The 25,621-nt window shown below is 36.1% G+C and overlaps 2 protein-coding genes across 3 annotated transcripts in view; both read right to left on the bottom strand.

Annotated features, from left to right (window-relative positions):
* Positions 1–3,408: 3,408 nt before the first annotated feature.
* Positions 3,409–19,592, bottom strand: LOC132130201 (dual specificity testis-specific protein kinase 2-like). The gene is made up of 10 exons (XM_059541897.1): positions 19,318–19,592; positions 18,690–18,759; positions 12,507–12,700; positions 11,264–11,385; positions 10,129–10,177; positions 9,748–9,897; positions 6,083–6,256; positions 5,582–5,665; positions 3,873–3,959; positions 3,409–3,702 (listed from the first exon to the last, which is right to left on the bottom strand). Exons 2-10 carry the CDS (start codon positions 18,721–18,723, stop codon positions 3,601–3,603), a joined length of 996 nt encoding a protein of 331 aa, XP_059397880.1. The 5' UTR covers positions 18,724–18,759; positions 19,318–19,592; the 3' UTR covers positions 3,409–3,600.
* Positions 19,593–20,125: 533 nt separating this feature from the next.
* LOC132130176 (calcium/calmodulin-dependent protein kinase kinase 2-like) overlaps positions 20,126–25,621 on the bottom strand; it is a 35,076-nt gene continuing 29,580 nt past the window's right edge. For both annotated transcript variants that reach the window (XM_059541853.1, XM_059541852.1), the window contains exons 15-16: positions 25,410–25,510; positions 20,126–23,010 (exon numbers count right to left, since the gene is read on the bottom strand). In XM_059541853.1, coding sequence (XP_059397836.1) covers positions 22,938–23,010; positions 25,410–25,510 — 174 coding nt within the window. In that variant the 3' untranslated portion in view covers positions 20,126–22,937. The remainder of the gene's footprint in view (positions 23,011–25,409; positions 25,511–25,621) is intronic.

Here is a 25,621-nt window from a genome sequence, read left to right as displayed (position 1 = left end):
CACTTGGAGATGTTTGTTGCTGCACCTGTTCTCTGAGTAAATTAAACATGGCGTTTGGATACAGTTCAGTGGAAGTTCCCCTGGAATCAGCAAATCTTGTGTGCTGACTCAAGGATCTGATCTTTACATGTGCCGCTGGGTTCAACCTTCATATGAGCCTACGAACAACAGCTTTTAATGTCACTTTTTTGGCGAGTGAGCCAAGATTGACGGCCTATGATGCCTGTTCCCCCAACCGTAACATTTTCTAAAAGCTCTTAGCTTAGCATTGTTTCATATATACGAACATTACCTGCATCAGCAGGCCATGCAAGATAACGAACACGGCTGCATCAACAAAATAATGACAGATTCAATCATGAAGTCTGCAGAGTGAATTCCACAGTGAACATTGTTGTGTATAATTTTAGCTGCTGCTTCAGTTGTACAGTTTTAGACGTTTCACCTTTCTATGCATTGATAATCTGTAGCAGAAGGCCATTACTCTTTCTGCCTGAAACATGCTGACTGAAGTGAATGAAGTGATTTCCCTCTCGATTTCAACTCTTAAATACCACTTTCTTTACCCCGAGCAACTCATACTTTGATTTGCACATTGTTTAGGAAGGCTGACCTGCAAGTATATTTGCTTTGATTCTCTAACATTGACTTCAAATTTCTTTTGGGGACCAACAACTGTTTGGTTACCCGCATTATTCAAAACATCTTTTTATGTTCAACAGAAACCAGAAATACATACTGGTTTGGAACAACTTGAGGGTGAGTAAATTATGACAGAACTATCCCTTTAATTTGAATGAGTGCCATTGTGTCAAGCAAAAATCTTGAAGCAGGAAGCATGTCTGCTAACAACATATTTTGGTAAATTATTATTATTTTTTTAGGTCCATTCTTGCTATTCTCTAGGCCTACTACTCTATACTTCATTCTATTCTTGCTATGCTCTGTGTTGAGTACTGTTTTACATAGGGGACTATTTAGATGTATGAATGCAACAAACAATTCAGTTCACTTCACATATGCCGTTTTTACTATCTTGCTTGTGACTCTACTGTTATCTGCAGTCAGTTTACCCTAGAAAACTGCTGACATGTCACATCTAAGGTTTATTTATAGTATCAAAGTGTAAAAGCACACTCATATTAATTCTACTGGACAGTAAAACAATAGTTGTACTCTTTGACTTTAATAAAAAACATAAATACATAGATTAAATACCACATGGGTCCTCAGACTTGTTTCTAGTGCACAGTTTAGCTCCAGCCCTGAACCAGCTAATGCAGAGATGCATTTTTATAGGCCAAGCCAACTGGAAAGTTAGCATAACTGTGGTTCACTCAAAAACTTTTTTTATTGGCTTTTGGATTATTGCAGAAAATAAATTCTGACCGGAAAATGTATATTATATTGGTCCTTCATCATGATAATCTTCACAAATTAACACAACTAGGCCTCACCAAAAATGTTTACAATATTGTCTTTCTAATACTCTATTGATTAATATCTTAGGAATGCTTGATAATCAGAGACAGATGTGTTGGAACAGGAATTGATTTGCTAAATTCATGCATTTTTTCTTTTTACACTTGGGCTCATTTTTATCAGTATAATAATTGTTTATATTATTATGTCTTGGGAAGTGTGCTTAGGATGTGTTTCAACGAATCACTTGAATGACACCCTTGTACTGAGAGACATGGATTGCATTTCCCATATAAAGAGGCCTGCATCAATATATTTGCCACGTTCAGTTACACCAGAGTCATTTACAACCACCATAGGAACATATTTCCCAGCAGAAATGACACCCACTTACCATCACCCACATGCATTCCCTTGCAGGAAGCCCTGTCGTGCATTCCTCTGGCTGTAAATGTTTGTCACAAATCATACGTGCCGTTTACCTCCAAGTGCTCTCGTTTCACATGGCTGGTGGCTTCCAAATGGATTTTTTTTTTTTTTTCATTTTCCATGATCATAAATGAACATCACCAGTGCCATGTCTTTTACAGGACTGGAGCAGTGGAGAGCGAACTTTCGAGCACACAGCATTGTCAGAACGGTAAATCCATGGCCTCCGTCACCTCAATTACAGAGGAGAACACGGGCAGTAATGCAGACACCCAAATCAGAGAAAGCAAGCAAGACCCTTGAACTGTCCCTGAATACCAATGACAAAAATAAGCACTGCTCCATTCACACACAGTAGGACACAAATCAGACTTGTTTTCCTCATGCCCAGGTACTTATTATATCGAGTTACTGTCATGATTTAAGTAGAGCTTTTAATTGAGTCTAAAGGTGTTTAATAAGGTCATACTGATTTTTGATGGATGTTGCTTAACTGTTTTCATAAATGTCAAAAACTTGAAAACTAATCTATATGCTTTTATTGGTGCAACTAATAAACTAGAAATATACATATTTGAATGTAACCAAGCACCATATACACAAATAGAGTCAGGAATAATACAAATAGTTCAATTAGAGTCAGTAAACAAAATAGATTCTAGTTTAGAAACACTAGTTTAAACATCTGAGAAAGGACTATACAAACATATGTACAAGGACAAAGTACAAGACCCAACAAATATGAGAATATTCACATAATTAAAACCCCAGTGTGACCTGAGAAAACAGTGATTCCACAGCCCTTACTGTAGCACATTAACAAACAGCTCTGTACTGTTATTTTTGTGTGTGATTGTTCAGCTTTTATGGCTAAACGAACTGAATTTTTATTCAGTAATACACTATGTGTTTGTGCGTAAACTGTTTTAAAAATTGATCTCCATGCATATTCTACAACCGTATTTCGGAGAAATGTAATTGGATATTGCTGTGGGTGCTGGGGGACTGGTTAAGCATGTCTTTTGTTTTTGTATATTTGTGTGTTCATGTTTAGTACGTATGTTCTGTTTATGTTGTAACATTTTGTTGTTGTATTTATAGAACCCCCTTGAAAATGAGATATTACATCTTAAGGGGCTATACATTCAATAAATTTAAATATTTTAGAACTCCATCAATCAGACATGGATGTTAACAGTGGGAAAAATGGGTGACATGGCAAGCACAAGAAGGCATAAACAGGTGACATTTCACAGTGCATGTCAAATAAGCAAGTGTGCAATTATATGGTAAATTTGTTAACTTAATTTCTCTGGTCTGGTTTGTTCCAGGTTTGTACAAACCTCTGCTGTAAATAATTTTTTAACTCATTTTATATACAAAAAAAAGTAAACATTTTCCTGAAACCGATATACTTTAGAAATGGTTCATAGAGAATTTGGTCTTTTAAAAAATTCAGCTGACAAGTTGGTCCCTAAAGAATATTACTTGAATCTATATGAAGTAAAAAATAGGTAAAATTCAGCCTCTCAAATGGACTCTCGCAATCATTCAGTGTCGCACGCTGCAGGGAGGGCTCAAGAACGGACATTCAGTTGAGTGATTTTGTCCTCAATCACCAGACATTCCCCTCTATATTCCCCTCTTTGGAGAACAGAGTGCTAGTCACGGTCCACTGCTGCACGCTCTTATTTAGCACAGTCCCTTAAATCCTTCAGTCCAGGGTTTGTTAGGAGGTATTTGTGGAGATCACCCAGTGGTTATGATGTTGTCTGGTGGCTCTAGGGTCTCAGCGATGTCCTCTAGCTCATCCAGGAGATCAGAGAAGGAAGGCCTTCGGAATGCATCCATCTGATAGAAAGAGAAAAACATGATAAGCTTTGGTGTTTCACTAAATCTGTTATTTATATATATATAAAACACATTATGAATGCTGAAGGTGAAATCTCTCACTTGACAAGTGTAAGTTCTATTCACAGTCACACCATAATAAACATGACCCTCGAGTCGCTACTTCATACCTGACAACAGCTGGCAGAGAGTTCCAGAACCCGCTCAGGGCAGCCCTGCACCAGCTCTCTGAACGATTCCACATCCAGCCCATAGTCCTGTCAACAGATCACACACTGATGTCAATTCACCTTTTACTCTTTTCTTTAAAAGAACGTGGAAATGTTGCATACTAAAAGATGTGGAATTGTCAGCATTCAGTGGCTATCGCAGAATTTAAAATGCATTCTGCATATCATCACATGAGCTCAAAGCAAACTTTACAAATTGCCTCTCTTAAAAAAACCAATATGAAAACACACTACATTTCTTCAGAGGGGTCAGAGACAAACAATTGTATTTCACTAGGAAAGTGTAGGACAAACTTAACAAACAAAATGCATTACAACGAAAAAAATATAGATATTGTTTGTTTCACTAGAAAAAGTATGATAATATCTTAATAAACTATGATTAAACAATCTAAAAAAACTATATTTCTCCAGGAAATTGTAAGAAACACTTTGTGAATAACTTGAAACAAACTATATATCACTAAAAAAGTACAGACAAACTATATTGCAGTTATGATGGTCAAAGCTAACTTTACAAACTGAATCAAATAAACGCAGCCTTTATGAGCATAAGAAACTTGAAAAACAACTTTTGACTGGTAGCGTATACGATAACCTACATAAATGAACAACTACAGTGAAAATGTAGATCGACCAGAAAATCATTATCCTTGATGTGTCTTAAGAGTGCGATGAATAAATCCATAGTAAAGAATGGTCCGTGAGATGGTTCCCTTGACCTAAATCAGCTCTATCTGTTCTCTCCTCTCCTGTCCATCAGCATTAATGAAGCATAAATGACCACACTGCTGTACACCAGGGCACAATCCCTCTGTCTGACCTTACTTTCATCCCCAATGCTGTGAAGAGACCCATATTAATTCACACGACATAACACGTCTCTCTTAAGGGTTGTATGTAATCATCCCAGAGCTCATGCATCTGCTAAATTATGCATTATCTGTGTAACGATTCAATGTAAATGAACTAATGGTATTCATTTGCCTATGCTGAATAAAAAAGGAAACAGCTCTTACTCACAAATAGTTAGTCAATTTCACAATTAATTACAAAATAAATTTCAAATGGAACTGAATTGTGAAAATTAAAATAAAAAGACTGAAATGGTATTTATTGTAAAACATACGCTCATAATCTGTTTTATTTACAGCTTTGAACAATCTTTGAGGTGATCCATGCTTCGAATCCAAACAACTGTCTCCAAATATTTTTTTAAATAATCTTAAAATATTTTTTCAACATGTAAAAATATATCTCTGCCCTTGTAAAAGCATTCATATATTTTTAATGCATCAAAAACATGATTTATATGTTTTAGTGTGTACAATTTATTTTAAAATATTTAGTCATGAATTATTTGTATATTACGAGGAATCACTTTATTTTATTTTTTACATGAAAGCAACATTGTAGGACATTAATGTATATGAATATAGTTGAATTTTTCCATTATCCATAATTAAAGTATTCACTTAACATTTAAGTAAAATTTAAGAAAAACATTAATAGCAATGTAAGTTTGATCCACTAATTTATAAAGCCAAAAAAAATGGTTTAATAAATTTTTTTTTTTGTATTCTAATCACAACAAATCATAACATGTATTTAAACAAGGAGAGACTGAAGGACTGTCTTTGTGTGTTCACCTGTGTCCTGGGCAGCACTTCTGGGTCTGCAGGGATTCTTGCTAAGATCTCACACAACATGATCCCAAAAGAGAAGACATCAACCTACAGTATGATTAAACAGGAGAATACAGCAGTCAGCAGAGGTTCCGGTCAGTCTCTAATCACAACAGCACCAGCACCGGCTCTCTCTTTATCCCTGACAGTGAGGCAGAGACAGCTCACAGTTTACTGTATCAGTTACTCATTAGAAATGACTTTCCAAATCTCTACCTCAGCCTCGACCTATTAAGGATGGCATCAAATCTGATGGTTAATTTGGATTAATGTGAAACCAATTTAATAAATCGATAATAATTAAATTTTCAAGAAAAAGACTATTAAACCATAAATGTTAACACTTCTGTTGTCAGCTTTACTTGACAAGCATTTTGTTCAGTCAATGAGTAAATGTCCCAGTCTACACTTCCGTTTTAAGTCATACGTCACATTTTCATTTGTACAGAATTCTGTTCTCAGTACCTTGCGGTCGTACGGCTCTCCTCGAAGCATTTCAGGGGCCATCCAGAAGGGCGACCCCACCAGAGACAACTTCCTGTCGGGACCTTTTGCGGGCAGATCCCCCACTTCTCTAGCCAGCCCGAAGTCAGTGACCACAGCCTCCCTGCCACGCGAGGTCACGCGGATTAGGCAGTTCTGCATTGACAAAAACAAGATTCCACATGTAATATGTTGTATAACAGAAGACTTTATCTCATATCTTTCATTGTGGTATGAGGAAAGAAAGCAAATGAAAATAAGCAAAGCACAAAAGTATAAGGAAGATTTTTTCACCATCTCGGATTACCAAAATGACAGAGTCTTATGAGGGAGACCAATACTTATTCCAAACAGAACTACAAAGCGTGCCACAAGATGGCAGTATTGCTCTATAGGAAGATTGAGCAGTGAGAAATTGTTTTTAACTCTGCTTCTCTATTACAAAATCCCCTAGAGCCTCCAGAAAAACCCAGTCATTACCAGACCTTTTAATTATTAAAATCTGGTGTGTCATGGACGGTTTGTCATCAGCACGTGGCTCCAAAGCTGTGGAGTTACTTAAGCTTTATAGTTTCTGTTTTCCTCTAATTTAAACAGAAAGGTATGGCTCTAACATACGATTGGGCTAATAATATATAATAGTATGCAATAAGTATAATTATAAACAATTTTTAAATGATATTAATAAGAATAATAATCGATCATTATTACACAATGTAACAAAAAAAATTTCATTTAAATTTTCTTTTGTAATCTTGTGGTGCTAATTATTATTGCACTATTTATTTTGGTCAAGTCAATTTAAGAACTTCTATCATTAATTATGAAACATTAAATATATTACATATACATTAAAGATAAGTTTTTGCATGTTTTTTAAAGATATTTAGCTTTTGCAAGGATGGGAATATTCTAGAAGTTTCCGTAACATTCTGTAATATTCTAGAGCTTTATGGAACATTGTGGGACTAGTCATAAAAGACACAAAATCATCCAACTTACACTTATGTTGTCAGCTTTATTTGACAAGCGTTTTGTTCAGTCAATGAATCAGTAACATTAATCAGTGAAATGCACAAATTGATTAATTTGCTGCTGAAGGGTAAGAGTCAACTCTTTGACTTCAACTTAAAGCATACACAGTAATCTTTCACCACAGAGTTGTGAATGTGCAGTGAGTGTGGTACCACGCTCTGAGGTTTCATGTGTGGCAGTAACAGTACCCATGTGTTTTAAATACACCCACTGACATAAGGCAGCTATACAACCACACATAACCTCTGGCATGGAAACCTGAACCTGCCGTGTTATGCAAGCAGAACAAGTCATGTTTTACCTCCACACTGTGTAATGACATGTAAACTATAGTAGCACTTTTTGTGCTATGGACTTGTTCAGGTGTATTATTACTTTTCTAAGTGATGTACATTCCTTGCCTGGTGGATGGTAAAAAGCTAAAAAGAAAATCTTACAGACCCACACTGGTCCAGTAAACAAGCCCCTGCTACCACCCCGAACACATTAGCAACCACATTGCATTGGTGCAATGAGTTTACTTTAGCATACATTTACTTCAGGAAATGTAAGAATCTAGTTATAAAACATAAAACCATTTAAAAATAACATGTCATGTCCATTTAAGTAAAACCGTGTGAGCAGGGCGAGAGGATAAAAGCTTGAAAGTGACAGTTGTCAGCAGGTCATTTCATATGTGAGCGAGTAAACAGGAAACGAAAAAAGGTAAGCGGGTGAAAGCAGCCACAGTCTGGAGTTTATGGAATGGTGAATGCTGCAGGATTAGCATAATAAAGGTCTGACCTCCCCATCTCTGTTCAACACACAGGCCTGTGCTCACTGCACACTGCCACAGTTAAACCTGTCAGGAACATGACTGTTTTTCTCTGCTTACAACTTAATTAATCAATCAAAATTCGACAAAATTCTTGACTTTTAGTCATTTCACTAATAATATGAGTGAGGGTCTCATATACACTACTGTTCAAAAGTGTGGGGACAAAGTGTTTTTAATATTTTTATTAACCATGGATGCACTAAACTGGTTAAAAGTGACAGTAAAAAAAAAAAATTCAAACAAATCTGTGCTTTTGAACTTTCGATTCGTCATGCTGAAACAAATATATCATGGTTTCCACAACAACAGTATTAATTAAGCTCTGAAGACAAAGCAAATTTTCAAATAGACATTTCTTTTTTTTTAACAAGGCGCATATTGGAAGTCTAAACAATTGCATTCTAACCTAAAAAAAACCCCTTTTAAAACTACATTTGATAACACAAAAACAATATTATCCATAAAATTATAGTGGATTTGAGCAGCTGCCATGAAACTCGCTCTGAGAAATACTGCAAGTGGAGAGATACAAACGCTGGAACGGAATAAAAAAATACAATAAAATGGTTTTTAATTTATTTTTAATCAAATAAATGCAGCTTCTGTGAACATAATAGAAAAAAAATAAAATCTTACAGACCCCAAACTTTGGAACACAAGTGTATTTTCAATAGAAAATATTTCCTTCCTATTAAAAATACACTTCTTTTTTCCAATAGGGATTTTCAATCGGAGGGATTTCCTGATATGTCTTTCCTTCACTGAATTTCCATAAACACATTCTGAAGAAAAACATAAAGAACCGTCACTTATATTTCGCCCAGAGCCAATGCTCCTTCAGGACACGATGTTCTTTACCAAAACAATTTTAAAATACCTTGGCCCATGGTGTGAGAATGGTCACAGTTGAGGCATGCGGCACAGTTTTCATGTTCTGTGTGTTTCGGTATTAAGCACGTTATCTACGTTCCATCACTCTGCTATTGTGTTCATAAATGATGAATGGAAACCATAACTGAAGTAAATCTACAGAAACCAAAACCTTTCACTCAAGATAATATCAATGATGCCAAGTTTCACACACTGAAAAACTCACTGAGCAGAGCACTACTTGTCACAAAATGCCATTCAGTTTTTTATCATTTCAATTGTTGAAAAAATAAAATAAAATTCCAAAAGTGAATTAGTAGCCAAATAAATATTTTTGTAAACATATTACACTAAAAGTGCATTAAATGTATTACAAAATTCAGATAACATAATATAACACTTACAAACATAAAATGTATATACATACACACACACAAATATATATATAGACTAAGTTAGACATAAGCATCCAGATACTTTTGGGGCCACTGTGTAAGTTAGCCAATCTTCACTTTGTAAGATTATAGGAGATAACATTATGGTTATCTCACAACTAATATCAGAAACTAAGCTGTACCTAAGCAATAAAAAAAATTCGGTTATATGAGAAAAGAGGAAATGGAAAAGCAAAGTGTGCAAACTACCAGTTAAAGACTGAAATCTGTGCATACCTGGTACTTACTGAATCATGTATTCATCACATTTTGTTCAAAACACGACTCAAGTCAGTCAAGTCAGGCAAGTTACATTAAATGTAAAAAAAACAAAACAGCAGAAATTCTAATGGAGAGACATTACGCAAGGCGTGTTCTTGGCACACACCTTTAAATCTAGGTTGAACACGGCAAGGTGATATTTCATAATATATCTTTGCCATAATTGCTTAACTTTGATTTCTGAAGTCTGCCAACTCACTCGTCCTCACCTTAGAGTTGAGATCTCTGTGGTAAATGTTCTTGTAGTGGAGATAGGTCATTCCTCGGCTAATATCACAGCCCAGTTCAATCTTCTCTCTCCAGCAGAGGCTGACGTCATGCCTGGCCAGCAGCTCCTCCAGACAGCCTCCGCTCACATACTAGGTGGAGGAGAGAAGGACACGAGATTATAAAACACATTGAATTAGAACCTGATTTCTACAGTGAAAATGCAACTCGCTTTTGCAGCACTCTTGCATACTCTTGACACATTAGAAAAACATAATGGTGAGTCACTGCTAATGTTATGAGACTTTCCGGGCAGCACACACAGAAAGCAAAAGAAGGATATGCTTAATTGTGAATACTAATTCCTAAACGTTGCCACCCACCTCGAGAATTGGATACAGCTTGTTCTCCTTGACACAGATCCCCAGGTACCTACAGAATGAAAATCCCAGTACTTTACTTTATTCATCCGAGAACTGAGGAATAATGCTAAATTTAGAGCATTCACAGATAATGACAAGATTGACAAATTAACCAATCAGCACCTGTGACCTTTAAACATCTGTGTAAACCCTTTAAATTGACTTGAGATAAAATTTAAAGTCATAAAGGAATCAAAAGGCTTTTAGCAGTGCAAATTAAATTATGATGACAGTGTATTGCAGGCATTTACCAGGGCATTGCTATGCAGTTGCTAAGATCACAAAGTAGTTTTTAGTTGCTATTGGGTTGCTAGGGTATTCTGGGTAGTCAAAAGAGGCCATGTTTTTATGATACTCTAGATGTAGCCTGAATACAAAGGGTTAAATGTCTGTTCTTATCATAAGTATGAGCAATTAGGGATGATAAAATTCTGGCTGATCCAAATTACAAGGTAATGGATGAAAGTTGATAAATATGTTTATAAATTATATTCAAATAAGATTGTCTAAATAAATAAAAAATAAAACAAGAACTGCTAAACAATTGTTTTAAATGCAACGAGAGAACATTGGAGAGTATGAAAAATGGAAAATTGTTTATTAAACTATTAGCGTTTTTAAAGATTAATTTTTGCGAAGCTGACAGTAAAGGTCATTTAACTCTACAAATATTATAAATTAACATGCACAATTAGATATCCGGCAATAACTGATACTAAAAAAAATTACAAATCTTTGATATTGATCGATATCCAATCTGGTGCAAAAATATATCATGCATCCATACAAGCAATACTAATAATGATGCTTGTTAAGCAAACATTTAGCACACATAAAACACGGGTTGTTTGTAGTTATTACAGTCTCACAGTCTAATGCGTTTAACATCAGAAGATCATCTAAACTGTAGCCATTCACTGGTTACCTTTGTTACCAAGGTCATGGAATCTTAACGCAGTCAGGTTTGATTCAGTATTCAGTATTAGGCAGACAGAGTCAGAGTTGTTTTCTTCCCATGTTCTGAGTGGGAGTTCTGAGCATCAGGCCGGCGTGGGATTGATGGAAGTGATTAATCGCGTGTGCAGAGGCGGCTCACCTCACTATGTTGGGGTGGGAGAGTTTCTGAAGGAGACTGATCTCCCTCACGATGCTGTTCTGATCCACGTCATTCTTATAGATCTTCACTACCATAACCTTCTTGGTGGTGCCATGTATCACCTGAGCGAGGGAGAATAACATCATTATTGACTCAGCAGCGAAGGCGTCACATACTGTACATACAGTGAGGGATTTCCTGACATGTTTATCCTTCCTTGAAATTCTGTAAACACATTCACAACAAAAAAGAAGCATCAGTCTTATTTCCCCTGGGCTAATTCTGTTCCTTTACAGTAGTACACATCTCCTTTAGGACACAAAGTTCTTTACAAAAATGCTGTCATTACTTGTCCCATGGTGTAAGAATGGTCACAGTGGAGGCATGTGGCACAGATTTCTTTTACCTTCTGTGTGTATTGAAATTTAACACGTTATCTAGGTTCAATCACTCTGCTATTGTAAAGCTCTGCTGTGATCTTAGTCCTCACCAAAGTCTTTCATCCAAGATCGTATCACGCACAAAAGAGTTTCACACAATATTAACAGCTTTTTTTGTGAGCTCTGGCATGGCTTGTAACGAAATGCTGTTTAAGTTTCTTACAATTGAAACTATGAGGTTAAAGGAATGCTGAAGCGATTTAGCAAAACAAGAAAAAAAAAGTTTGCATATAAAAAATGTGATTACTATAGTTCCCCTCAGGCATTTTTTAAAAGCAACTAGTTATTTTCTTGTTTGTGATGGTTTTCAGGATCATCTAAGCTTGACAGGGTGGTGACGGTACGTGACGTTAAACATGTATTTCCTAGTAGACTGTCTGCAGCTTGTTTTTTTAAAAACGAACACGTCTGGAAGGTTCTGTTGTAAGAGCTAACAAGGCCATGACTTCCAGACAAAATGTTTAGAAGATCATTTAACATTTTAGCAACAGAATCCGGGTGGGTACAACATTTTTTATACTGGATATAAGGAACAGAACCTTTGCTCTTGAAAGGCAGCAGGTGGTGGAATGAAAACATTTATCTTATGGTTTCAATGCCTGAGATCTCGATGTGCCTCATTTTCACAGCTTTGATTAAATCAGTTCACTCTCGCTAAAGGGCAGATTATCTAATCAGATTCTGTGCTGTTCAATAACAACCGCATTCATTATTACACGCTGCCTTTAGGACATTCTAGCACTTTTTTTCACAAACTTTAAAATTCTTTTCTCGCTCCTCTGTTACTGACAGGAAACCCTTACCTTGAAGACCTTGGAGAAGAAGCCGGTTCCGATAAGTTCTGCACTGAAGTCTTCCCAGAACTCTAGTTTACGGACGGTGGTGCGGAGTCTGTGCCAGCAGTCGGTCTGCCAGAAGGTGTCTGTGGACTCATTGAGCAGCGTGGGACTGACCGGTTCTGGAGTGTCACCCACCTCACACATCTTGGAGATCTCATCTACAAGAGAAAAAGCAGAAGCAGGAGAGATGAAGCTTAGTTTTACACTGCAGGGGTGGATTTAGAGCAATCAAAACCACCAAGATTTGTTTATAAGAGATGGAAGCATTTTGATGAAAAATGAAATGTCAAAACAGACAATATCTCAAATAACAAATATGTTTTTATATATTAAATATTATGTCTGGATTAATCATGCATTTGCATCGAGTTATTTATTAATTTAGCTTTCATTAGGTTGCTTATGATTATTTAAATAAATAAACAATTCTTTTTTTGGTATGTTTTAATAAAATCTCCATAAAAATGTGTATATCATGATATTTAACTTAATGTTATCAACCAAAATATTGTGAATATTGTTTTTTTTGCTTTATCGTCCACCCCCACTAATGTCATAATTTTGCACTATCCCAAGTTGTATTTCCAAGGAACCAGGCTCATAAAGTTCAATGAGTTTGCGATGACATCAAATCTTTGAAACATACTCAAGAGTTTTGAAAAACAAGTAAACGAGACACCCTTGAGCACACCTGCATATTCTCCTTTGTTGTCAGTTATATCCGGTTTCAGATTTACCCACCTTGTAAAGCAACCTGTGGTTGATCACTACGAATTTTGGTTAGATATTAAAAGAATTACATCTAAATTGGCAGATTTTTTTGCCCAAATAAGCTGCAAAGTGGACTTTTTGCTCATACTCACAGGTTTGGATGTGCAAGGTATCCTCTAAGTCTTTAAAGATAGTTTGGCTTCATTTAGGCCAAGCAGACATGACAAAACCATATCCTAAGAACTTGCAAATGTCCTCATTGGATGATCTCACATTATGAAGCAACATGATGTTAATATTTAGACTAAGCGTTTATGTACACTAGCACAAATTTATGGCTGACCATGTGCTCTACAAAACAAACAAAAAAACCTGTATGTGTACATGTGTGCATTATGTGGATAGTCTATGCATTTTATTGAATCATGTATTAGCATGTCAGCTGGAGATTATGTCATTGCGTGTCATCCTTGGTGCCCAGAGCACTGGGTGTCCTAACTACCAGTTAACGTGTTTACTTCCACACGCAACAGGGTTTCTCAGTGATGGTCCTGCCACAACCTCCATTCATCAGCTGCCACCGACACACCAACGTCTGACCCCAGGCTACTGACACAAACACACTCTCTCAAACTTTATCAGATACTGTATATGTTAACATTACTCTCAGATACTGAAAGCTCTCTATCAGCTGCTATAATCCCGAAGGTGATGACGCCTTGCTGCTGCACTGGAAAGCAAAGTCCATAATATCAGTGTTAGCTCAGCATAAACTCTGGTCAGATAACTAGCTGGCCGCACACATTGAGAAAAAACTGCACTCATTACAGAGTCTCAGGGATTTTCTTTGAGAGAGAGAGAGATAAATAACCAGGTTAGATCACTGCTCTGGTGTTTGTCTGGAAGATATATAATTCAGTCCTTTGAAATATTTTGGTCTATACTTCTTTTTTTTTTTACTGTAGCTACCTATTAAAATGTTTTTGAGCATGTAATTGTTTGTTGTGGTCTAATTTTTACATATGACAGTTCACTAACCACAAAGTATTATGGTATAACCTTGTTTTTTGGACATAACATTGAAATACCAAGGTATTCTGTTGGAGTAACATGGAAATACCACATTATTTGAATATGCTAATCAATAAATCATGTAATAAGAGTGTTTTAAACAAACCTACAAACTGTGGCAGCATATAAATGTATTTATAAAACTAAAATACTTTATCTGAAATACTGAAAAGCAATAGTACTTCATTTTTAAAATAAATATTACACTAAGATGTTATGTATAATTTAATATTTTAACATTTAATATTTAAAAGTGTGTACAGAGCTGCTTTCAATACAAAAGAGACGCTTGTGTTATTTAGCTTTGATGACTTTACTACTACTAAAAATGTGCAAAATGGTAGCAGTAGAACGAGACAAAATGCATTGTATTAAAATACCATGATATTTCCATCTGCTACATCACTGAACCACAGCACCAGAACAGTACTTTTTGTAAAGATAGTTTGTGGAAAAACTGTGGCATATGTGCAGCGCACCTATGCTGACAAAAAGTGTTGATTAACATATTTTCTTTCTCACGCTTGGCTAATATTTAATGCTGATGCAGTACATGCATGTGTGCTTGCATGTACGAACAGACGGAAACATTTTTCTGAAAATTTCCTTCAATGCATTATGGCGGCGTATATACGTAAGGTGCAATAAGATCCATCAGGGCCTAAATCTTGATATTTCTGTTATCATCTCTAAAGGCATTACCACAATAACCTAAACTAAACACCACTCAAAGATAGAAAACTCATCCAACCATCAAAGTTCATACAACAACAAATAAGATAAGAAACTCACTAATCTTGTATGATAAGAGAGAGTGGTTACTGCCAATGCATATCTAGCTGATATTTGATATCTTGTACAATCACGCACAAACCCACGCACACGCATGCTTAACGCCATCCTCAGAAGTCATTGTCATTATGTGTGACACCTGAAACCTGCTTTGCCAGACGTACCTTCCCTCTCTCACATGCAAACGACAATGGTAAATGTAGGATCGACTGACGTGGTCTTTGAGTGGCTTTAGCAAGGGTGTCTCTTTCAGTGTCTGCGGGTATGTTAATGTAAATGGGACATGGAAAGAGAACAAACACGGTTTGGGGAGCAAGTGTAGATGCTGGTGTGGTGTGATGCAATTGCAAACATTTGTTTGATCTACCTAGGGGTGAAGGAAAGAAAGAAAATGACTCAATTAGTCTTCAACTACACACAGCGCTTATACTGAAATGGTGAATTTCACCTCTTGATTCGATTGGAAAATATAAGAAGAGAGAGTCTGAAACAAAGCAAACTGTTTAAAATGGTGGGAAAAAAATGGTTTAGACTACTGAAAAATGAGCTTCATGCCTTTTTTCATAATCAAAACCACCTTAAGTCCACACAGGAAAAGGGAACATGGCCAGCATATGCTGTTAAACAACTGAAGGGCATTTTTACAGTAAATAATTCAGTGTAAGGCAAGAACTCTCGTGTGTGTCACTTTGGGCACTCTCCTTTAGAGATCTATTGAGTTTCCTTCTGTCTGTGTAGCAACTGAAACTCCCTGGGTCACATCCCCATCCTATGACGTGAGCTCTGGAGCGTGTGAATGAGACAGAAAGAGTGAGAAAAAAAAACTAAAAGAGGTGATGAAGTCTACAGTTTGGCTACATCGCAAAGCTTAATTTTATGCTAGAAAATTCAGTGCAATCTCTTCTCACAGATGGTTACTGAAAACACAAGCTGTGAAAATCTGTGTCATTTCAGATCAGTAACCATCTCTAGTGTTTTGATTTGGCCGATAATAACCCGGAAGTCATGCATAGGTTAAGCAGGTCTCAGTCATGTTGCACATGCATATTTTACACATTCAGGGCATTTCAGGATTCAAACACATTCAGGACCGAGACTCTAATATAAATGCAGGTCAAATGTCAGTACAACTAGACATGGATTTCTTCATCAGAACAGATTTGGAGAAATTTTGCATGCCATCACTTGCTAACCAATGGATGATGTCAACCATTCACTGCAGAGGATCCACTGGTGAGCAACTGAATGATACATTTCTCCAAATCTGTTCTGATTGTACTCATCTGCATCTTGGATGAGTACATTTTCAGCAAATTTTCTTATTTGAATGAACTAGTTTTTTGGATGATAGTTTTTCAAGTATTTTCCAATTAAACTTGCTTTATTTTTGGTGCTATGCTTTTATGGACGTCTATATGTAAGCAAGCAAGCACTTTGCATGTGAAATTATTATTATAATGAAATTTAGCTGGCACTGCCTCATGTCTTTTCATAGCAAATTCCCAGTATTACATTCTGACAAGTTCACACAACAATCTGCACTGAAATGTGACGCACAAACTGTTGAGTTTGGACATAATCAGGAACATAAACTTTCTTTCCTAACATTATGCAGAGCTGCATGTGCAGCGTCACAGCTAGGAAGAGCGAAACATTTGGCAGACCATCTTATTAATGTTAGTTTACTAACTGTATTCATAGTTACTTGTTCCTTTGGTGTTCAGGATAAATAGTTTATCTCCTTCTTTATTAAGACATTTATCAATTCCTATTAAAAGAAGCATCCTGAATACTGAAAATTTGTCATCGGATTTGCGTAGAAATGTTAGAAAACAGCACAACCCGAGTTAAATGATAGTACAAAATGCTGGAGAAAACATTCTTGAAATTTACTGACTCTGGAATTTTGTCAAGTGAAAGTATCAATTAACGTCAGCTTTGCCATCTGTAATTAATTACATTTTAAAATATATTCTAATTTAAAACACTTATTTTATTTGGTAATAATATTTCACGTTATTGTTTTTAAAATATTTTGGATCAAATAAATGCAGCCTTCTTGAGCATAAAACACTTCTTTCAAAAATATTAAAGAATATTACCCCAAATTTGAACGGCAGAGTAAAAACACACACTCGTAGGGTGCGGTTCATATTGAGACGCCATTCTGTCAAATTCCACACTTTGTGAAGATTCTGAAGCATTGGACGATGGACATGAGAAAAAGGTCTTCTGGTCTTACCAGACTAGAAATCAACTTCATGATGAAAGACACACCAAAAATAAAGCCTTGAAGAAAGACCACAGAGAACAACTGCATGAACCAAATTCAAAAACATCAGGTCCCGGAAATGCAACATCCACAACTGTGGCCTAAAAAACTGATACGATTGGAAACTCTCAAGCTAAACAGCAAAGTCACCGATACCGATAAATTAGACTCTTTTCTGTTGTTCAAGGGTTTTAAGTCACTTGATCTCCATTTGCACGTGTATGGACAGATCTACAGTGGTTAACACGCCGCTCAAACCAAATCTTTAAAGACTTGCCAGCTCCAACCAGTAACACGCAAAACTTGAGGGAAAAGATGTGCTGTTCCACAAAGTAAATTTATCCTAATTACATCAAGAAAAAGAGAAATTAGCTACAGCCTGAGATCACTAGCCAGAATACAGCTGGCTGACTCAGAGACATAGTGAATCAAACCCCTTGTTCTCTTTGTTTAGTCCAAATAGATGATCTTTAACCTTCTATTGAGACCTTCCACTGCAAATTGGATGGTCAACAGTGATTCCACCTACTTTCATTTTGAATTATTTGATAGACATGGAGCAAAAGTATGACAGCACCAACCAAGGGCCTGCTGTCGTTCCCCTTTTAGATGACGTCCCAGAACTGTCAAAAAGGTCATTGGTCTCAGGTCTGAGATGTAGCTAGTTTGGCCAAACCCATTAGCAATAATATGAAATGCAAACAAACTGGCTGTCTATAAACAGACATCTTGTGACAATGAAGACTAAGAAAAATTCAGTTTTGTAATCACCCGGATAAATTACATTTTCAAATGAAACGATCTGTACCTCAGTAGATATAAATATCTGATTTATCATCTCCATTTCTATTCGAACTCTCTAACCTCTCAACAACTCTTCCCAAATGCATAATGCCAAATCTCACAAAACATAATATAAATCTTGAAAGACACGAGACAAATAAGTCAGCCACACATGATTTCAATAGACTGTAACATGAAACATTCCTAACAATATCTGTATGCATTTGCATTCGTAATATATTCAATTGAATATTTGCCAACCGCAATGAATTTCCAACATATACCATTCAGTAACAGCTGGGTAGACAAACTGTCATTTCCTCTGCAATACAGTCCACACGTCTGACCCAATTTGCAACTAATTTTAACCCAGGCTATTAGAGGGTTCAGACCAAACAAAATACACATCCACATATAGTTTAGATATAAAGGTAGCCCAAATATGTTCGGCACAGTCCTTTCCAACAAAAGAGCAGATAAGGAAAGTATTTTTTACACGTAAAACTATAAATACTTACTCCATCGGTTCAACAAGCTGTTCATGTGCATCATGAGGAGGTGTTGATGGTCAGCTTCCTGTGATCGTCTCTAGAAGAGACCACACAAGTACACCATGAAATACTGGATAGAAAAATTATATGTACTAAAATCTCATGAAATTCACCACATCCTAAAATGAAGAGTTGAATGACTAGTTAGCATTTTTTACTCATCTCCACACGTTTTTTTTTTCTGGTGCAGCCGCGTTAGATAACTTTTCCTAATCAAACTTGCTAGAATACTTCCTTGTAAATTCCTTGTGTTTATGACATTTATGACCTGATTTGCTCCAGACCATCTTTCGAGATAAACGTTTTACACCGAAATAGAATTGATAGCCCCATAATTAAAATAATTTTAAACAATAAAAATGACTTTCACGTTTACTCTATTTGATATGCGTTTATTTCAGTATTTAATATAATAAAATAAATATATTAAATCTAGATATCTACACACATCATAAATAAAAACATCTAAATACAAATGTTCAGTAAACAAACAAACGACCAATCATCTATAGTCAAACATGAACTAAAACGGTGTAGATTCAGCATTTAAATCTCTCGTTTAAATAAAGAAAGGTAAACATATAACGTTACTTACAAATTCACCTGCCTGCCTCAAAATTCTTCTTGTCAAACTGTCTTTTAGATGTTGCTGGTACACCCAAAGTATGAATCCACTCTGCTGTAAAGTCTTCTGTCACGGACAGGCGTGCACTGCAGTTCAGTGCGCATTCCCGCTGATCCGCGCGCCACTGCGTTCTTGCTGTACACAAGCACAGGACGCGCGCAGAGCTCATGTCAAGAAGAGTTTGATCAGTTGCCATAGGAACCTGCGAGATGAAGCCTTCACGCTCATCATAGACTCCACAAATCTGCGCATAGACTGCGATCTTGTGGCGCCTTCCACACGCTACAGATTTATGTCCTACATATTTTGATGGTATTTTGAAAAACACTGGTAACCAAACATTCACCGATAGCCATTGACTTCCACAGTAGGGAAAAAAATAATACCACTAAAGTCAACTGCTACCAGCAAATGTTTGGTTACTAACTTTCTTCAAAAGATTATCTTTAGTGTTCAATGGAAGAAATAAACTAAGTTTGGAACAATTTAAGGGTGAGTAAATGATGACAGAACTGTTATTTTTAGTGAATCATCTGTGTACTATTTACTATACACCCCTGTAATATTTACTATTACTCCCTGACATTTTATTTTTATAAATGTGTAATTTTTTTTTATCATTAAAAAAGAGGGGGGGGGGGCATTGAACTACAAGATAAACGTTAACAGAAATGTTCAACATTTTACAGATAAGATTATAAGCATTTAAAAATGTCGAAACAATACTATTACAACTGTTTCTACTATTAATAATGCATGAATAAAAATAAAACAAAAGTAAAGGCAACTTTAATTTATTCAAATAATCAACTGGATACAATATATAGAATGACCAGCAATGATCAGAAGATGCTGTAAAAGAGCTCAAACATGCTTCCAAAACATGCTGAATGAAATTGCATGATTGTGACAGCATGCATTTACGTAACATCCCTGTAAACAGCCCTCTCAACAGTGCTCAGATGCAGTTGCTAGTGTGATATGGATGCAAACATTTACTCTAGCCCTTCAAGAAATACTGGGCAGAAACAGTGAGGAATGATATTAAGAAGTTATAAATATACAATACAGCGTTCCCTTCAATATACAGCTCCATTCAACATAGCGTTTGCAATGTCCTTCTTTGAGAAAGTGGTTGTACATAGGAAACAAAAAAGAAATGCTGTTTTTGATTTCAGCTGATGAATTTTGCTCCTAGTTTTGATTGTACAGAAAAAGAAAACATGGTTACGGAGGCCTCATCCTTCATGTAAAATTTTCACTAAACATGCAACATCTGATTTCTGCTAAACATTCTAATGTGCAAAAGATAAATCATGTATTTTCAGATTTTCCCTATAAACACTTACTCAAAAAAGGGGAACGGTGCTTCTCTAGTCCAGAATATATTATTTAAAGGTCATCAAAATCTGTTAAAATGTTTGCTTACATATGCAATAGTGCTATTGTTTAACCAGCTTCGGTTGGTGCACATGCATATTTAAGTCAATGTTACAAGTTTTCTTCAACAATCAATATCCAATAGAAGACACAACCAGCTGACTTACACAGTCCAGAACTGCACCACAATGTGAGATTTCTTATGCATAGTAATTGTAACTACACAAGAGATTCAAATAAAAGTCTTAAAGAGAGAGAAAGAAAGCCACAGAAAACAAGTGCTATAAAATACAGCAGAGTTTAACATGCAGGGAAACAAAAAAAGTGAAGAAAAAAAAACAGTATAAAGTTGACTTATAGTCAATACTTAAGAGTATTACATGGTAAACCAACAACATACATTCAACCTACTTGTGCAGAAAAGACTCCCCTGATACATGGAAGCATGAAATATGTTATTAATTTCAGTGGTGGAAAAGCACCATCACGCCAACATTTTGAAACTACAGTTAAATAGAGCAAACAAACAAACAAACAATCATAGAAAAATAATCAACACAGGATACATGACCATAGTGCACATTGAGAAAATCTCAACAGGGCTTTGGACTACTTTTGCTAACTTTAAAACTGAGCTTAAGCAAGTTACTATAGTTCTACACTGTCTAGAACAGCTTATCTAAGATTTCCAATCCTATATCTACAATTCTATCATACCAAAAAACTCTACACACATGTACTGATGATCTATGCTACAGTTATGAGTATGAAAATGTAAGGCATATATCTGTGTCAAAACTGACAAACACTGATTACTAAAGTGAAAAGTCATGCATAGTTTGCACAAAGTTATTGTATTTCCTCAAGAACTTCATAGAGTATGCATCCTATATAGAAATGCTGACAACGAACTCACTCTGATCATGACGAAGTCGGAAATGAACCACTACATGGCATTTTGGTAACTCTAAACAGGAAAACAAAGTGAAATTACAGTAAGAAACTGTTACCTTCATGATTAAAAGGGTCAAGTACATACAAGAAGAATGGTCACAATGCCTTTTGTGGCATTCCCAAAGGTTATTTGTCGACTAAATAATTAACCTACTATTCAAATCATGCTATGACCATAAATCTCTCTCTTTGTTGTTAAAAAAGAAAAGAAAAGAGAGATAGTTTCCAGGTTTGGTCCTGTTGACCATCTACAGCGCTGTCATTATAATATAAACACAAAGCTGTGTGTTTTGATATATAAACAAACACACATACGAACATATCTGCATTTTCCCTAAATGACATTAAACACATTTCCTGACCAGGAATTTTAAGAAGTTGAATTATTAAAAAATTATTTTAATATTTTTTAAATTTGTTTTACTTCATTTGATTAAGCACACTTGATTTTGAGAAGAATTTCAGTTGAAGTTGAAATTAATTCCTGATGAAAGTCTGAGTTTTTTTTTTTTCTTCCATTTATCATTTTTAAATCCAACTCTAAAAATCTAACAAGATCTGTAAAACTGCAATAAAGCAGCATGTCTCTCTAATTAATGACTGATGGAAAAATCGAAGAAATGAAAAATTTCTTCTAAAAACTTCTTAGAGGTTATTGTCGGCAAATTTGAAGATTTTCAGTATTTAAAGCTATTTATTATCTAATGTGTTCATTTTTGTATACTTGCATACATTTTATTATTAATTCATTAATCTTAATTTGATCAAACCTGATTTTTTCGAGAAATTAATTTCTGATGAAAGTCTTTATTTTATCACTTTTAAATTCAGTTCTAATAATCTTTAAGATCTGTAGAACTCCAATAAAGTAGGATGTCTCTCTAATTAATGAGTGATGAATTGTAAATCTTTTCCCCCCAAAAATCTGGTTTTCTTTCTGGTGGCGCCCCCTAGCGGAAGTAGGGGAGTAAAGCAAAGTCTCTGTGCCATAGAGGAGAGTAAAAACACACATGCACACAGCAAAGAGGTCCTAGGTCCTGAGAGATGGCAGAGACCTGGGCGGACAGATACAGTGCATGCTGCTGTGGACTGTACAAATGAATGCATGAGCAGGTGGGCACCCTCCACATCAACAACCCAACAAGAGCTTCTTCCTCTCTTCCATCTTTCCATCCACGCCCCAGCCCCAGGTCCATATCCTAGCCTTCCGGGAGCCACGACAGCCCCATCCTTGCGCAAAAATACACCCACAACTATCAGGAAAGAACTTCATCCTCGCCCACGAAGGGCAGGTCCATGCTCCGCATGCCTTCCTCGCTCTCTTGTTTCCTAGGAAACAGACAAATGTGGAGGTTTAAAATAACTGCACATTCCAGGCGTGTCAACCTGTCTATGGCAATGCAGACTTGTTGTTAAGTGCAGCTAGAATTGTTAGGCAGTGGGGAAATTAAGTCAGCGTGAGGGGGAGTACATGGCATCGCATCAGTCATATGCTCGGGTCAGAAGCAGGCACATGAGAATGACTGACTACCATGTTTTTGCGAAGGTTAGACTGGGACGGCCAGGTCTGCAGCGCCGCATGCAAAATGCACCCAGTCTGATAAACCAATCAGCGTCCTTGTAAAAAAAAATGACCATGGTTGGGCGGCAAATCAGGATGCTCCCAGATATGAAGGACCTGGAAAACATCATCCTGAAGTGCCCATGAACTTATAGGAGATACATGAGCTTATTTTTTATCTGTTAAAACATTTCTCGCAAAATATAAATGCTTGATGTACTAAGGGTTGTACAGCTACTAATGTTTTTAAGAGGAAATATCATGAATATTTTAAATATTACATGCATAAAAAGCTGTTTATCAGGTAGGAAAATACAAACGAAAAAGCTTGATATTCTTTAAGCCATTTGAATGATAATAGTTTTGAGCATGATAAATAACACCACACCATTCCTTCTAAGTGCAGATCATTCAAAATGGGCATGAGCATTATCTCCAACATATAATATAGGTGGAGGAGAGTGAATAAAACGTATGCAGAGCGCTAACAGGCTAGCAGAGCTTTACTTGGGGGTACAGAGATTGCGGCAGTATTGCAAACTCCCTGCTCTCCTTTTTCTAGACGGCAGGAGAGATCCGGATATGTGAGAATTCTTAAATAGGAGCGTTTCTATTAAATATTCCTGACTAAAAAAGCCTTAAAGGTATATTTTATTAAATATAACTCAAATATGCTAACGATTACCACAGAAAATGACTGATGCTTGTCCCTTGTTTATTAAATATCAACAACAACAAAAATAGGTTAAAGGGATAGTTCACTCTAAAATGAAAATTCTGCTCACCCTCAAGTCATTCCAAACTTGTACGAATTTCTTTCTTCTGTTGAGTATAAAAAAAGTTATTTTGAAGAATGTTGGTGACCAAACAGTTGACGGTAGCCACTGACTTCCGTTGTACGAAAAAAATAAAAATAGTGCCACCATCAACTATTTGGTAACCCACATTTTTCAAAATATCTTCTTTTATGTTCTGCAAAAGTAAGTTAGTCATGCAGGTTTAAAATGACATGAAAGTTAAGTAAAAGATGACAAAATTGTAAGTTTTGGGTGGACTATCCCATCATTTAAGCGCTACTAGCAAAGCATTGCAATGATAGCTTCAACAGGGAACATAGCTGCAAGGGGGCGCTCATGAGTCATAAAACGAGAAATATGACTCCTCTAAGCAAAACTCTGCAGGACACAGGCCCTCCAGGACCGAGTTTGGAGACCCCCGCATTAGATATTATGCAGTCCCCAGACTACCTACTACTTCTGGTGAGATTCTGAGGTGAGCATCTGATGGTCACTTCACTATCCCAAGAGGCCACTGGAGAGCATTTGTGAATGGCATTGAAGCCTCATAACTAATGCTTTAGGTCACATGGCAATGATAATTTTAGTATGTCAGGATTACATTGATACTACACACATTATATAGAATTTCACTTCTTAAGTACATATAGATTTAGTGCATTACGAATGTACACTCCATTCAACAGGTTGGAGTCGAAAAGAGTCTTTTATGCTCACCAAGGCTGGATTCATTTAATAAAATGAACAGTAAAAACAGTGATATTTGTTAGATATTACTACAATTTAATAATATTTTTTTATATATATAGTGTAATATTTTAAAATGTAATTTTTGATGAAAAAACTGAATTTTCAGCAGCCATTACTCCAGTATTCAGTGTCAAATATCAGTTATGTAACATTGTAAATGTCCTGACTGTCACTTTTGATAAATTAAATGCATCCTTGCGGAATAAAAATATCATTAAATGGACAGCCTGCCTGCCAGGCTTCTACTTTAAGCGCATTACTGTAAACTAATTTTTTGTTCATTTTTAAGCAACTGAGAAACTAGTACAATTTTTTTTTCTGTGGAAACGTTGCATACACATTATGCTCTATTTTACCTCAAAATACACTGACGATTCATCCTTATAGTATTACAGAATGACCTAGTGCGGGTAAATAGAATAGTATATCTATACTATACGTTCCAATTAAATAACAAGCTAAACTATTTTACATTTTCTATGACCACTGAATCCAATGCAGAGTTGCAAGTGTACGTTCAGGACATCTGTTCCAGTTATAGCCCATCCCTAAGACTTACGAAAGCATAATATACAAATATAAAAAAAAGCATAATATAAAAATATACTTCTAAGACTTACGAAAGCATGAGTCCTGGTGCGGCAGGACTCCTGTCTTCCCTGCGGCCCCAATCAAACGGGTTCCCAAAAGACCGTTTGCGCAGCATAGTCCTAACCAAGATCTACAGCAGAGAGCATGCAGCAAGTATAAGTAACTCCAAAAACAGTACTTGCGCTGCTATCTGTGTGGATTATTTATCTGTTATATCATCTGATGAGGTTATTAGCATTGA

This window comes from Carassius carassius, chromosome 47, assembly GCF_963082965.1.
Source record: "Carassius carassius chromosome 47, fCarCar2.1, whole genome shotgun sequence".
Classification (NCBI taxonomy): Eukaryota; Metazoa; Chordata; class Actinopteri; order Cypriniformes; family Cyprinidae; genus Carassius; species Carassius carassius.
Note: the sequence above shows the minus strand (reverse complement) of the source record. Positions and strands in the feature narration are given on the sequence as shown.